The 16,109-nt window shown below is 36.4% G+C and overlaps 1 protein-coding gene and 1 non-coding gene across 5 annotated transcripts in view; both read left to right on the top strand.

Annotated features, from left to right (window-relative positions):
• The window catches only part of CENPE (centromere protein E), a 75,677-nt gene that overhangs the window by 51,432 nt on the left and 8,136 nt on the right, over nucleotides 1-16,109 (top strand). For 3 of the 4 annotated variants that reach the window (XM_043438616.1, XM_043438615.1, XM_043438613.1), the window contains 8 exons: nucleotides 485-589; nucleotides 2,523-2,741; nucleotides 4,719-4,916; nucleotides 5,570-5,773; nucleotides 7,901-8,116; nucleotides 10,256-10,441; nucleotides 12,552-12,664; nucleotides 14,445-14,542. In XM_043438616.1, coding sequence (XP_043294551.1) covers nucleotides 485-589; nucleotides 2,523-2,741; nucleotides 4,719-4,916; nucleotides 5,570-5,773; nucleotides 7,901-8,116; nucleotides 10,256-10,441; nucleotides 12,552-12,664; nucleotides 14,445-14,542 — 1,339 coding nt within the window. The remainder of the gene's footprint in view (nucleotides 1-484; nucleotides 590-2,522; nucleotides 2,742-4,718; nucleotides 4,917-5,569; nucleotides 5,774-7,900; nucleotides 8,117-10,255; nucleotides 10,442-12,551; nucleotides 12,665-14,444; nucleotides 14,543-16,109) is intronic. The other variant, XM_043438614.1, reaches the window with a different exon arrangement.
• On the top strand, nucleotides 12,986-13,058 carry TRNAE-UUC. The gene has a single exon. It is a non-coding gene; the product is annotated as a tRNA-Glu (tRNA).

Genomic DNA, 16,109 nt, shown 5'->3' with positions numbered 1-16,109 from the left:
AAATATTTATTGAACAATATTTTATTTCACACTTTTAATCAGAAATACAAAATATAAACAGGGTATGAATTTTCTGTTCCAAGGTTCTGCAAAGAATATATCAGCAGGACTTAGAACACCATAAGTAATATACTTGGTTTTGCTTGCATATCAAGTTGGCAGCAGTGATTCTAAAGCAGAGATTTGGAAGAGTAGGAACCAGAAATATATCTAAAATCCAGTTTCAACTATAAGTAGTAAAGGAACAGATCCTATCTTTCAAAATTAAGTGGTTTTGCCACTTTTTCCAATGGCTTGAGGTCACCCACTTAGGACTTACTGATACTGTTATTTATTTTCTGAGCATTTTTAAGACTACTTTTAAGTTAGATGTGTTATGTTTAATTCTGTTATTGAAAAGATATAAAAATGTAATCAAAGTATATGATTAGACATATGTGAATATAGTTACAGCTAACATCTTGCTGATTTCTTTATATCAAAGCAGGATCAACAGAACCACAAAGAGGTAAAATATGAAAAAAAGTTACTATGTGATGGAAACCAACACCTTATAGGAAGCCTGAGAGAAAAGTGCTTTAGGATAAAAGTAAGTGTTCTCCTGTTCAAATTACGAATGAATATTTGTACGCTTCCAGAGGTCTAACGTGGATTGAATGGATAATGCTCAGTACTCTTCTAAACTTTATAATCTAGCACTAGTATATATATGTATACATAGATACACGCATACACCACACACACACAAAACAGAGGAGTTTGTGATCATAAGGCTTCCCTGGAAAGGTGGTATTTGAGCAAATACCTGAAAGAGGTAAAGGACCAAGCCACACAGGCCTGTATCCAGGGAAAGAGCAGTATAAGCGGAGGGAACAGCAGGTACAAAGCTTCTGAGACAAGCTTGCTTGGTGGGTTCCAAGATCTTCAGGAAGGAGGACAGCCAGTTAGATGTGAGGTCTGGAGTTAATGAGGAAGAGGCAGGCTGTGGGGCTTTAAGCAGACTGTGGGCTTACTCTGGTTAAGATGGAGATCTCTTGAGAGACATGATCTGACTTAGATTTTAAAGAAATGACTCTGTTAGGTTGAAAATGAGAGGAAGCAGGAGGACAATTGAAAGACTAACTCCAGTAATCCAGGCAAAGGTGAAAGTGGCTCAGCCCAAAGAGTTAGCAGTGGAAGTGGTGAGAAAGTGTTTGGGTTCTGAATACATACTAAGGGTAAAGCCAACAGGATTATTGTCACCCCTGTTAAAACGCAGTCCCTAAAAACTGTTTGTGTTGCTTATGGCTGTATCACTTAGCACAGTTCCCGACAGAAATCAGCGTTGAGAATGCCTTTTTTAAAAGTACAAATGAATGACGTACAGTGCTGCTCCATGCTATAATATGATTCATTCTAAGGCTAAAGGCAGCATCCCCCCTCCAACATGCATAGATTAATGAACATCTATCTAGCTCTAGCTTTTCCTTAAATTATTTAAAAAAAAAAAAAAAAGAATTCATTGTGGTCAGCAGCCCCTTCCATAATTTAACACCCTAAACTAAACATATTATTTATTACATGACTGGAGCAACTTGATGTTCCTCCACCTGAACTCTGACCAAGGGTTCACCTGCCTGGACTCTCATCATTTGTATTTATGGGCCCTGGCTCATTGTCTTCCGTATGCAGGCACTGTACTTACCTCATGGATAGATTTCATTGTTCCATTTAGAAACAGACTGAGACTCAGAGGAAGTTTAGTGGTTGCCCAAGTTCACATAGCTAATAAATCAGGAGAATCAGGATTTGAAATCAAGTCTGGCAAAGTATAAAACTTGGGCATAGAAGCATTTTTACAAATATAATTTTTACTTCCTTTAAAATAATATCTATATATTTTATAGATTGCATAGATTCAGATATCATTTAATATTTGATCCCCTAGAAAACTCTGGGGCAGTTATTGTAATCTCATTTTATAGTAGTGAAATGGCTCAGTGTTTCCCCAGTCAGCGAGTGGCAGAGCTGGAATCTATGCTCAAACTCTGATAAAAGGTTAGAAAACTTGAACTCTAGGCAAATAATAGAAATGTGTGAAGAAGCTCCACCAAATAGACAAATAATTAGTTTGATTCTTGGTCATGTATCTGCTCACGCATACTGCCCACTGTAAATATAAAACAGCATTCAGACTTGAGCTACAGTACATACTAGATTGAATTCACTCAAATTTCCCTTCAGACTTTATATAAACAAATGCTCCTTCAGATCGTGGATGTTCAAAAGACCAAAAGAAAATGCATCAAATGATAACAATGATTGTTTCTGATTTTCTTTGTTATATTTAATTTTTTTTAATTTCCACAGTAATTTTTATAATCCAAAATCAATAATAAGTTTACTTTTGTTTTTTAAACACAAAGATCATAATTTATTTTCCTCCTACAAGAAGAAGTAAATCTTTTTGTTGCTGTTCCAGGGCTGGGACTATTTCTTGTTAAAATGAATTGGTACATTGAATAAATTCTAATTTTCTTTAGGAACTTCTTAAGAGATACTCAGAGATGGATAATCACTATGAATGTTTAAATAGATTGTCTCTTGACTTGAAGACGGAAATTGAAACCCAAAAAGAGCTTTCAATTAGAGTAAAAGCAAACCTCTCACTTCCATATCCACAAACCAAACAAATCCAGAAACTCCTCACTGCAAACCAGAGGTATTCCATGGAATTTCACAGAGTCGTGATGAAACTTCAGGTACCATCTTTTTAAGTAATATCTGTAAATACTGCTGTAAATTTCTGTTACAAACTAACGTGTTTAAGTCCTACCTTGAAGGTTGGCCTGTCGTGCTGCAGTCCATGGGGTTGGAAAGAGTCAGACACAGCTTAGCAATAGACTTGTTACTTTTTTCACTTTTTGAGAGTTAGCATATTTGCTATCTAGCATATTTACTATTAAATTGAAGATTGCATGGGTCTAAGAACAGTGTGTTCAAGACCCTCAGTGCACCTAGGACCTGTGTTTCAACAAAACCTGAACTTTGCCTGTGGACCTAGACACTGTCCAGGTATTTAGGAGACAGATGTGAACAGCATCTCAAGAACCTCATAGTGAGTGAAGCAGACATATAAACAGGTAATAAGCACTGTTATAGAAGTATGTTTAGATTGTATAACATATCAGATAAAAAGTTAGAGAAGATAAGACTAGTGGAAGACAGACTTAAGCGATAAAGCTTGGAGTTCATTTTGTAGATGAGGCAGAGCCATTGGATAGTTATTTTAAGGTGCTGGCAGTGGCATGATCAGGTTATTATTTCAGATACTTCCCTATAGACAAAGAAGAAATGAGTTTGTGGCCAGAAACAGCTGCACTGGGTCCAGAGAAGCTGTACCAAGCGACAGCACTACTTGGGAAGGGTTCTCGGGGATGGGGGGACAGACCTCTGACAGCTGGAGATAGCAGTCCATGTGATTGATGGTCGTGGTAAGGGAGAGAAGTTTAAAACGAGAATCAAGATTCAGGCTTAGCCAGGTTTGTAGACAGTGTTACCATTAACAAATAAAGAAGGGAAGAGATTAGGTGTTCAGTTTGAGATGTTTTGAGGTAGAAATACCTGTGACAGAATGTTTAAGAAGAGAGACCAAGTAAGCATTCAGTTGAGAGTCTGAGGCTTGTCAGGGGAAATGTCAGGGCTAAAGATAAAGATTTGGGATTTATATAGGTGATACATTGCACAACATCTGTGAGTAACGTCACCCAGAAAGCATAGTAGAGGAATAAGAGATTGGAGATCCAATAAGCACTTCAGAAGGGATAAGTCTTGAAGAGACAGTAGCAGAAAAGAGCAGCTCATGGGTTCAAGGTCAGAAAAAGTCAAAGTGACGGAAGAGAACCAAGCAGAAGTGCTATCACTGAAGTCAGTGAAAGAGTATGCCAGAGATGAAGTGGTCAAGAGGGCAGATGTGTCAGCCGGCATACGGACTGGAGAGATGCCCCCAGTTTGTTGATAATAGAGCTCACTGGTGACCTCTGCCAGACTGGTTTCAGTTGAGTGGTTAAGGAAGAGGCCGAATTACAAGAGATTAAGGAATGGTGGAAGTTAGGGGAAGTGGGGAACTGGTATCTGGCCTTCCTATTTGGTAAATTGCCCTCCAGGCCCTGATACTCTTCCACCCACCCTGGCAGTCAAATATCCAGAACTTACTAAAGAGATCCATGCAGCATATGGTATTCAAATTATTATCACCTTAAAGCCAGACATCTAAATACACTTGACAAGTAAATCTTGATACATGTCATACCCATTTTTGTTACCCGGTCAAGGTAGGCAGAAGATGTTGAAAATGATCTCAGGTATCTAGCTGGGAAACCTAGGTGGTTGATGATGTAATTAACCGAAGAGAGGATAATAGACATAGATGGGTTTCTAGGGAAAGGAATCATGTACATTTTAAGCCTATTGAAACTGAGGTGATTGTGGGACATCTATGAAGTGTATTGCAGGAGGAAGTCAGAAATACAGAACTAGAGAGAGGCCTGGAAGTTATCCTGCCAAGTTGCTGAGAAGAGAAAATTGAGAACAGAGTGGCTCTTTCCTTATTCCTGACTTAACCAGGGAACATAGATAAACAAGAGATGCCATCCTGCCTCATAGTCTCAGGGATTTAAAACTTCATCTAAACATGGTACAAGTTTCATTTCCCAATTTGTTTTATGTTTCTCTGCAAGTATGTGCTAAGCTATGTTGCAAGGACAAAGGAAGAACAACATGAATCCATCAATAAGTTTGAAACAGCTTTTATTGATGAAGTGGAAAAGCAAAATGAACTGCTGATGGAAATACAGCACCTTCAACAAGATTATGATGTACCACCCAGAGAATCAAGGGACCTCAAATTGAACCAGAGCATGGATCTACATATCGAAGTATAATTTGTTTAAAATGGGTTTTACTAGATGTCAAGCCTTTTATCAAGTCGAAAAGTACCTTTGCATATATTTAGAGTCATTTTTACTTACCAAAAATTAAAAATCAGTTGCAGAATGACAGCTGGCGAGGTGTGAAGAGTGCCAGATAATAGTGTAGCGTCCTTTCAGAACCCCAAAGATACAGAAAATAGATGTAATATCATCCAGTGGGAATTCATGGAACCCCAGAATAAGTTTCCAAATGCCTTCTAAAACTTCCTAGATCTGTGACTGGGAGTCAGAAACATTTTCATTACAACTCCACATGAAATGTCCTGCTCAGCAGTATGAGGCCAGCATCCAATTTCCAATACCATGTGCAGCCTGTTATGTGCACAGAAAGCAACATCCAGAGACAGTTCATACATTGTGATAATTAGTCATATATTTATAGTTTTGAGGGGCTTTAATTTGAGCAGAATTTGTAGACTTGCCTTTGTTGCATAGGTTGTACTGCCAAAATTTTATTATCAATAACTAAAGTTTTAAATTAAAATTATATTTACTTTAAAATATTAAGAATAAAGTTCAGTAAGGTGTTTTTCCCTTTTTATGATATTTAGATTAAAACTTTTCTAATGTTCAGGTGATTCAATGCTTATTTTTCACAGGAAATTCTTAAGGATTTTTCAGAAAGTGATTTCCATAGCATAAAGACTGAATTTCAGCAAGTACTAAGTAATAGAAAAGAAATGACTCGGTTTTTGGAAGAGTGGTTGAATGCTCATTTTGATATAGAAAAGCTTAAAAATGTCATCCAGGAAGAAAATGATAGTATTTGTCAAGTGAATAACTTCTATCATAAGAAAATAACGGTAAGTAGTAATTTTCTTGTGCTACCTCTTTCTTCTTCTTTTAAGTATTTTCTTAAAATTTATTTGCGTGTGCTTTGTGAAAAAAGTTGACTGTAAAACATCTTCTGCCTCTAATGTATTATGCTTCCTTAGGATAATTAAAGATATATTTATACTTGTAAAGAAGATAAAATCTTGCTGTGTAGCAATCAATTTTTTACACACAAAATCTTCTTGCCGTTTTCCTCTTTCTATTCTCACTTTGGGCTGCTTCTGTAGGAACTGAGCCTTTTTTCCAAGCAGCCTCTGACAGTGTGAGCCATGAGCCTGTTTCAGGAAACCCCTGGACAAGCCTGGTCAGGTGCTTCACTTGTAAGGCCTCACATGCTTTTCATCTCAGCAGTGTCACTGTTACATGCCCGGATCCTTCAGCTTTGATGTTCACGCTGTGGTTTGTAATCATCGTTCCAAAGGTGACCAGCCCTAGAGAACAGATTCATAAGAGCCAACATCCCTTTCAGTCAGTTCATTGTTTCACCTTTTACTGATCGGAATAGTCATTCTACTTTCTGAAGTAATCCCTATCTCGTATACCTAGAAAAATATGCAGTAATCAGAGAATCACTTGTTACTGCATGTAATCAATGGAGAAGGCAACCCACTCCAATATTCTTGCCTGGGAAATCCCATGGAGAGAGGAGCCAGGTGGGCTACAGTCCATGGGGTCACAAGAGTCGGACACAACTTAGTGACTAAACCACCATAAGTAATTGGAGCAGAGGGACCTGGATTAATATTACAGTGTTTAATATTAGTGTTATATCTCTGTGTTTGGGTAGTTATTTCCAGACAAAGACTTTAACTTCATCTGGAAACAATACTTTAATCATATTGAAATATAAATAATGTTTCTAAAAAGAATAATTGCCTGTGACTGGATTGCTCATCCATTCGTTAAATACTCTAAGCTAGCAAAATAGTAAATGAGTTGTTTCAAAAAAAAAAAAAATAGTTCACAGTCAATGGAGAAATGCATAGCCAGTGTTTGGATAAGGTAATCTCCACATAATTAAGTGTTGTTCTTGCAATGTTGAAGGCCCAGTTGTGATCAGAAAGTAGGAATTCATCCAACAAGGTCCTACTGTTCTGCACAGGGAACTGTACTCAATATTTTGTAATAACCTGTAAGGGAAAAGGATCTGAAGAAAAAATAAAATAGGTACATATGTATAACTGAATCACTTTTCTCTACACCTGAAACTAACACAGCATTGTAAATCAATTACACTTCAATGAAAAAAGAAAGTAGGCACTCTTGCAATGAGTATCAGCATAGATATGTGGCTTCCTCCAGCACCCTGAAAGAAGAAGCTGGTAATTCTATATAGTGTGAGGTCCTAGTTTAGCGCTATGGAGCATCCAGGATGCTGGCAAGAACACAAGTAATTTAGGATCCAACTCTGACAAATTTGCCATAAAGCCACCAAGAAATTTATAGGTAAGACCAATAAGGCATCCATGATGACAGCAAAAAGTACATGCCTTAGAAGTTAGGAAGTAAAAGGATTATATGAGTAATTTCAGAAGTAGTTAGGCGTTGATGTAAAAGAAGATGTTAGTTGATCATTATTCCCTGCACAGAAATACAGGGTTTTCAGATTAATTACCAAAAGTCAGAGAATGATTTTCCCTATAAACAGTGAGGTTTAGAATGAAAATGGCTTGTTGTTAAGTTTACTGGCTATGTCCTGCTATTAGATGTCAGTTAATGTTTATATATGATGTGGTATATATCATAACATACATAATAACTTTAACCTGCATAATTCTTCAGATTCTTCTTCGTGTGTTAGTTGGGATCCAATAAAGTGAGATTATCATCTTGCAAAGCAGTACAGGTGCTCTTCAGCCCTTATTCTTTTATTCTCATCACCAACATCCAACGTCATTTGAAATTTCAGGAACTGATTTGAACCACAAAGAATGTTCACATTCTTTTAAAGTTCTCTTCTAGAGTGTGCTGAATGATAGGGGTCAGCCTATGCCTTGTCCTAGAACTCCAGTATTTTCATAAGTGTTTTCCTTTTTTGTGTATGTGTATAATTCATTTCATTTTAGGGCTATAATGGTGTTTTTACAATTCAATAGGCTATAATGAATGAATTAACAGAGTTTGAAGAAAGAAATGCTACCATAGCCAAAGAATGGGAACATGATCTGAAATCAGTGAAAGAAAACAATGAAAAACTATTTAAAAATTACCAAACTTTGAAGCTCTCCCTGACCTCTGGTTCTCTTGGTAATCCTACTACAGAAGACAGGAATCTTCATGTCACAACAAGAGCTACACAGCAAGTCACAGAGGTGTGTACTTTCTCAGGTTTTTCAATTTGCAGCTTCATCAAAGTCTTAAAATGCCTTTAACATCTTATATGACATTTACATATAGCATGTCTTACATAGCATTTCAGAGCAAAATTATAGTATTGAATGTGTTAGGGAACATGGGCTATCTTTGTATATGGGTGATGGGCTTGTTTTTTTAAAATAGAGTTCTATTGTGACTGTCATTCAGCTAATTAAACAGCTAGGTGTTATATAAGATCTTCCCTTTGGATTGTGAAGCAGAAGTAACTCATAGCTTAATCTGATGACTAGATGCATACACCACTTAAAGTATTACCGTACAGTGTAAGTTTCCTAAAGCATGTGACTTTCTATTAAACTATAATCTGTGTCTTTATACAAAACTAGTTTAGGGGGAAAGAGCAATTTAGGGTTTCTCTAATTATCATCAGTCTTTCATATAGGTTAATGTTATAATGAAAATAAAAATGGAAGAGGCTAAAAATAGATTTTGTAAGCAGATTAACCTGTGCACAAGAATCAGTATGTTACATGAATAATTCAATTATTTTACCCTTACTGGGACTCTCTAAAGCAAACATGATATTTTATTTTATTATCACACAAAATGACTTAGTGAGGAACCCAAGAGTAAATTATAACTGATCATTTTTACTGAAATAAACACTCATAATAAAACAACAGCCACTAGTTTAATAAATTCCAGCGGAAACCAGAAGATCACTAGTATACAGTTGATTGATGTATTGATTACTACAGACCTCAGTAAACTGGCAGAAATTTGAAACCCATCTAACAAAGCAGTAAGATGAAGAAGCAGTGACCCAGGACATTCCTTATCAGATAAGAAATCATATGCTATTAGTTTGGAAATTATGCCAAATTAGAGTAGTTTGGTAATGATATAGGAATAGATAAGTAGAATAGTTTGGTAATGATGCAGAAATAAATAGAGCATTGGAACAGAACAAAGTTCAGTACACTCAGGAAAGTTTGAGAATTTGTATATGATGATGGTTAACAATTAACTCAGTGAAGAAAAAACAGTTTACTTAATATTTGATTCAGAACAAACAGCTTGACATCTGGGGGGGTGGAAATTCTGGATTTCCACCTCACTCAAATAAAAATAAATTCTGGGTAGGTCAAAAAGAAATGTATTTTCTGAGAAAACCTGCATGTATATGTATGTGAATAATCTTATAAATATGAACAAATTCAGATATTTAAATTCCAGTATTTTTGGCACCTGGAAAAAAAACTAGAAATCACCTAAATGTTCATTAGTGGATAATTTCCATGAAACAGGATATATGTACCCAGGAAAACAAATATGAGAGATCTACATAGATAGCATCACTGACTCAATGGACATTAATCTGAGCAAATTCCTGGAGAAAGGAATGGCAACCCACTCCAGTATTCTTGCCGTGGAGTGAATTCCATGGACAGAGGAGTCTGGCTGGCTACACCCACGGGGTTGCAAAGAATCGACCATGACTTAGCTACTGAACAACAATGTGCATTGATAATGGAAAGATCTGGAAAATATATTGTCAAGTTTTTTCTTTAATGCAGAACTATTTATTTAGTATGTTCCTACTGTGTGTGTGACTGTTTTTATGAATTGAATATTCACATATGCTTAGCTACACATAGAAAACTTCCGGAAGGATATACCTGGAAGAGTCAAGTCATTACCTTAGGGTCAGCTGGGGTACTGAGTTGGGGAAAGTTACTCTTCATCAATTGTTCCATATGCTTTTATTTTTCAAGTTCAAAACTAGATAATAAAAATAAAGGAAAAGACATATTACTTTAAAGAGCTAATTATCAACTCTTAAGTCGTGCTCATTTAAAATGTAGGTGCCTGTTTAAATGCTTGGTACCATGCTAACGAGTAAATAAACAGTAAACCTTATAATGTAAAATCTGGGTGTTTTTTAACTCAAAAAGCATCAGCTTATAAATTTAAAAAAAATAGGTGTGTAAATTGGCATTTGGCTTCTCCTTCTCTTTTATCCTTTGTTAATGCGATCTGTGAAAATGAATACCTGTATATGATTATCTTTGTCTTAAACTTATGTACTGTGACTGTCTTTATGGCAGACCTTAAATGTGTACTTTTTCTACTAGAAAATTCAAGCGCTGGAAACATCACTCCGTGAAGCTAAAGAAAGTGCTATGCATAAGGAGGGCAAGATTATGAAGATGCAGAAAGAACTTGAGATGACTAATGATATAATAGCAAAACTTCAACAGCAAGTTAATGAATCAAATGAATGCCTTGAAAAAACAAAAGAAATGGTCCAAGTACTTCAGGTAATTTAACAATCTCATTTTACAAATCAAAGAGTGTTATTTTTTTTTTCTTTTACTGTTGAATTTGACAGATGCTTTGGGACTCAGCTTTTACTTCAGCTTTGTATTACCTATGCATATCTGAAGTTCAGGACTCAAAACTTTTAAAAAGCAAGTGACAACTTAGAAATGAAATGTAGGAATATGTTTTCATCCAAAATGATTTTTATCTTCCAAAAAAAATTGTTTTTAAGAGACATATAAATATTATTCTTTATAGTTTAAAGTATATTTTTTATTTTTCAAAAAAAAAGCTTCAGATCCAAATAATATTCTTTATTAGATAAGTACATTTTAAAATTCTCTTTTCTTCTACTTAATCCCTTGTTGTTGAGTCCCACCTGCTACACTGTCGGCTGACTCTGACCTGTTTTTATAAAGAACAGTAGTATAAATGTTTTTGACCATGAATGCCATTACACCATTTGTACCCTCATCAATCGTATCTTTACCACTCCCTTTTGTTTTAGCCCAGCCACCTCTCATACTTCTTTTACTTGAGTCCAACATTAATAGGTATTTGTGTTATCTCTGCACCTGTGTCTCTTCATTGTAGTTAAAATTGGGAACTAGTCAAGAATGTCTATTCTTTCCATTATTTAATATTGTTCTAAAAATTCAGGCTCACTCAATGAGACATGAAACAGAGAGGCAAGAGAAAATAATGTTTTGTTTTTTTGACAATTGTTGGTATAGCTAAAACCAAGAAAATTCACTGTGAAGCTTTAGAATTTGGGGACTAATATTTTAATATTTCAGATAATTTAATGACCACATTTTTGTTTATTCAACAAATATTTGTTGGCTGCGTGCTGTGTGTTAGTGGTTGTTCTAGATGCCACACGTACAGGGATGGGATAAAAAATTTCTCCCTTCCTTCAGGGAGTTTATATCATTCAGGAAGTGAGAAAATAATGAAATATATATATGTGTGTCAAGTAGTGAAAAATGCAATGGAAAAAAAGTAAGCCAGACAAAGTACGGGGATACTGAATAAAAGTGGGAGTGTAAGGGAAAGAGATGTGATTTTATAAAGGGTTACTGAGGAGGGCCACACCTTTAGGGTGACGTGAAGTGATGGGGTGAGCAGGGTGGTAGAAGGGCTTTCTAGGCGAAGGAAGTAGCAAACACAGAGGTCTCAACACAGAAACACAGAAAGTCCTAGACATGTTTAGGAAACCACAAGAAAGCCAGTGTCTCCCGAGCAGAGTGAGCAAGAGGATAGAGGTGGGAAAGGAGGTGAAAAATAACAGAGAGCCAAATCATAAAGGGTCTTGCAGGCTCCTCTGGTTTTTATTCTGGGTAAGATGGGAAATCATCAGAGGATTTTGGCTAAAGGATATCATGGTCTTAGTTAATTTTTAAACACTTGTCATTTGAAGAGAGAATTCAGGAGAGTGTATTAATGTGACATGTTAGCTGCTATAAAAAAGGGAACCAAAAATGCAATGGCTCAAATAAGATGGAAGGTTATTTCTCTAGTTCATGTAAAAGCCTGAGTTCCAAGTTGGTGGATGGACCATCTTTGACTATAAAATATCCTCAACAGGGAATCCCCTGGTGGTCCAGTGATTAAGACTCTGTGCTTCCACTGCAAGGGGATGTGAGTTCAATACCTGGTTGGGGAACTAAGATCCCACATGCCATTGTAGTGCAGCCAAAAAAAAAAAACCCTCAACAATGCTGAGTAGTACTTTGTGCCTTAAATTTGATTCCAGTTTGATATTTATATTGTTGTACTGGCATCTTTTTCTTTCATTTTCCTGATTAACCTTTCTCTATCCATTTCACTGTTTTCTACCTCTGTTTCATTTGTTTAGGTAGATTGTTTTAGATTGGGAAAAAAACTTGTTGAAAGAAACAAAAATCATATGTTCTCTAAATACATATTCACTTCCAATTACTTTACCTCAAATATCTATCTGTTATTCATTTCAGGGTTAAAATTTGTGCCTCCCCTGCTTTTCATATATTAAAAGATTGCTGTTTCCAAATGTTTCCTACCAGATCAAGGCAGCTCTTCAGAATTTCTCTAAAATTATTGTATTTTTCTGTTCTGTAAAAAATCTAGGACAAAGCTGCTTTAGGAGCTAAACCTTATAAAGAAGAAATTGAAGATCTCAAAATGAAGCTGGTGAAAGTAGACCTAGAGAAGATGAAAAATGCGAAGGAGTTTGAAAAGGAGTATGTCTTTGCCTTAATTGAACGTGCTTTTAAAAGCTTAAATTTGCTTTAATTATATAAATTTCTTTGCATTAGTTAAGTTTTTTAAAATATAAGAAAATATTATTTGCTTTTCTAAAAATAAATACAACCACTCACAGAGTTTAAATTTATTAAATTCTCATTACATACATAAAGGTTTTTAAATGAGCACAATCCTGGTTGCTAACACATCTTTTTTGGAGGGGGAGGGGGGATGCTTTTTGCTTATTATGTATAAATAGCTTTAAAATACTCTCTTTACTCTTGGAAGTGAATGTTAAAAACCCTGTGGTGGGGAGTTCCCTGGCAGTCCAGTAGTTAGGACTTGGTGCCTTCACTGCCATGGCCCCAGGTTCAATCCCTGGCCAGGGAAGTAAGATTCAGCAAGCCACAAGATGTGGCCAAAAAAAACCTGTGGGTTCCAGTTTGCTAAGGTTTCTGTTGGTTTTTGTTTATTTTATTTATTCTTTCTGTCATGTTTTTGTGGGAAAGTTATATTTCCTTTTAAATTATGATACCTAATACCTAAGAGCATATTCTTTTTTATTGATTTATTTATATAGTACCATACACATGGGGCTTCCCTGGTGGCTCAGATGGTAAAAAGAATCTGCCTGCAATGCGGGAGACCTGGGTTCGATCCCTGAGTCAGGAAGATCCCCTAGAGAAGAGAAGGGCAACCCACTCCAGTATTCTTGCCTAGAGAATTCCATGAACAGAAGAGCCTGATGGGCTACAGTCAGTGGGATTGCAAAGAGTTGAACACAACTGAGTGACTCACACACACACAGCCCATATACATAATAGCATGCCTGAAGTTCTTTGTGATATAGAATAATGAAAAGACCATTAGACAGTGTCAGGGAAACTAAATTAGAAATATATTGCCTCTAATGAATATATCACCTTTAACAAGCTGTTTATCTCTCTGGGCCTCACATTCATAATCAGTAAAAGGATTGGTTTATATTAAAGAATTTCTTATCCCTTCTGGCTCTTAACATTTTTATTCTTCCTACAAATCTTTAATAAATATTTAATGATGATGTGTAATTTTGCCAAATACGTAGCACTCCAGATCTTCATTTGTTCTAACCAGCCTTCTAGTGATAAAAAGTGAAACTTATATCTGTTAAGATCTTCATCATAAAAAGCAATTTTACTTACAGAATAGAATCAGCAGATACTGTCAGCCTCTAAAAAGGGCAGAGTGTCTTATAATTTATCACTGCTGATTAATGCTTAAGCAAACAGTTCATAAAATGTCTCTACCAGGGAACAATGAGCAGAATTTGACCTTTGATTATAACACCTTGAACCAGAGCTGCAGCTAGGGTTTGCTTTCCTGACTTTAGAACGGAAGCTGCTTTTTGCTTTCATGCTCTGGTGATTGTTATACCTTCTTGGTGTTTCTTGGACCTCATGGTAACAGACCAGTTACTTGTTTTATGGTGCTCCCAGGTATAATTTTACTCAATATACTTTTAACAGCTATTGAGCTTCCAGAAATTTAAATAGAATTGATTTCTCAATGTTAAAAAAAAAAAGTCATTCCTGCAACCAGACAAATATTTCCAATTTGATGATATTATAGCTGTGAGGTGTGTGATACCAGGAAGGTATGAGGGGTTACCTACTGCTACCTGTAAACATGTTGATATGATGTGTCTTGCTAGAAAATTCTTGATAGCAGTTGTGTGTTATTCCTTCATTAAAAGTCTGTTTCTGGGTTTTTACATATTTCTGTTGCTCTTAATAGAATTGCTTCAACAAAAGCCACTGTAGAATATCAAAAAGAAGTTATAAGGTTATTGAGAGAAAATCTTAGAAGAAATCAACAGGCCCAAGATACATCAAGTAAGTGGAAAATGCTGATACTTCCCAATCTTTCCATTTTACTTCAGTACACTTAAACATTTTGAAGACTACTATTATAGATAATGATAATCAAGAATAAACCTAAGTTAATCACTGATTTAGAAAAAACTATTTTTCAGATGAATTCATTGGGCTTATATTTATCCTGTGACATCTCCTTAGTTTCCTATAATCTTGACTGTTTCTCCATTATAGATTCTTAGAAAAGAGGAAATTTGCTTTTGCATTATCAAATCTTTACATATTAGTGAAGATATCTTCAGTACTATAAAAGAATGGCTTAACTATCAGGGTAGAAGTACACTTCCCAATAAAAATACAAGCACATATCTTAGTAGATTGTGACTATATGCACAGTAAAAATATCCATTCACAGTTAAATATTATCCGACTTGTTCTTACTGGCAGACTCCAATTTATCATAGGAACAGTCTTCAAGTCCAGTGATCAAATTTCTGCCTATATCTCTCAAACTATACCTTTTTCTGTATGTCTATTTTTTGTGTTTCATTTATAAAGAGAAAACGCTGACCAATACTTAGATCAGCTTTGTAGAGTAGGACAAGCATTGAATTCACAGTCAAGGACAGGTCTCTGAATTGATTGCCCTCGTTTAATGCTGTGTGAAACCCTGAGGACAGCCCTGACTTAGCTTATGTATGTAATCGTTTTAAGGATCACACTAAAAGTCGTATGTGCAAGCACACTGAAAATTCTGAAGGTCTAGCAAATGGAGGATGATATTTGTGTGTATTATTGTCCACTCATTTAAAAAAGAAAAGACGGTACACTTCGCTGGTGCTCGGGTGGTTGAAGAATCCACCTTGCAACACAGGGAATTCAGGTTCAATCCCTGGTCAGGGAACTAAGAGCCCATATGCCGCAGAACTACTAAGCCCATGTGCGTAACTAGAGAGTCCGTGCGCATAACTAGAGAGTCCGTGCGCCGTAACTAGAGAGTCCGTGCGCCGTAACTAGAGAGTCCGTGCCCATAACTAGAGAGTCCGTGCGCCGTAACTAGAGAGTCCGTGCGCTGTAACTAGAGAGTCCGTGCCCATAACTAGAGAGTCCGTGCGCCATAACTAGAGAGTCTGCATAACTAGAGAGTCTGTGTGCATAACTAGAGAGTCCGTGCCCATAACTAGAGAGTTCGTGTGCATAACTAGAGAGTCCGTGCGCTTAACTAGAGAGTCCGTGCACCATAACTAGAGAGTCCGTGCGCCATAACTAGAGCGTCCGTGTGCCATAACTAGAGAGTCCGTGCGCCATAACTAGAGAGTCTGCATAACTAGAGAGTCCGTGCCCATAACTAGAGAGTCCATGTGCATAACTAGAGAGTCCGTGCGCATAACTAGAGCGGTCCGTGTGCATAATAGAGAGTCCGTGCCCATAACTAGGCGTCCTGTGGCAAACCTAGAGAGTCCGTGCCAAAACAGTGTAAGTCCGTGATAACATATATCCCGTGGGGGCATAGACTAAAGTCGCTTGCGCCGTAACTAAGAGTCGTGCAGCGTAACTTGAGAGTCATGCACATAACTAGAGAGTC

The sequence above is a fragment of the Cervus canadensis genome, chromosome 19 (assembly GCF_019320065.1).
Source record: "Cervus canadensis isolate Bull #8, Minnesota chromosome 19, ASM1932006v1, whole genome shotgun sequence".
Lineage (NCBI taxonomy): Eukaryota > Metazoa > Chordata > Mammalia > Artiodactyla > Cervidae > Cervus > Cervus canadensis.
This window is presented reverse-complemented; position numbering and strand designations above follow the sequence as displayed.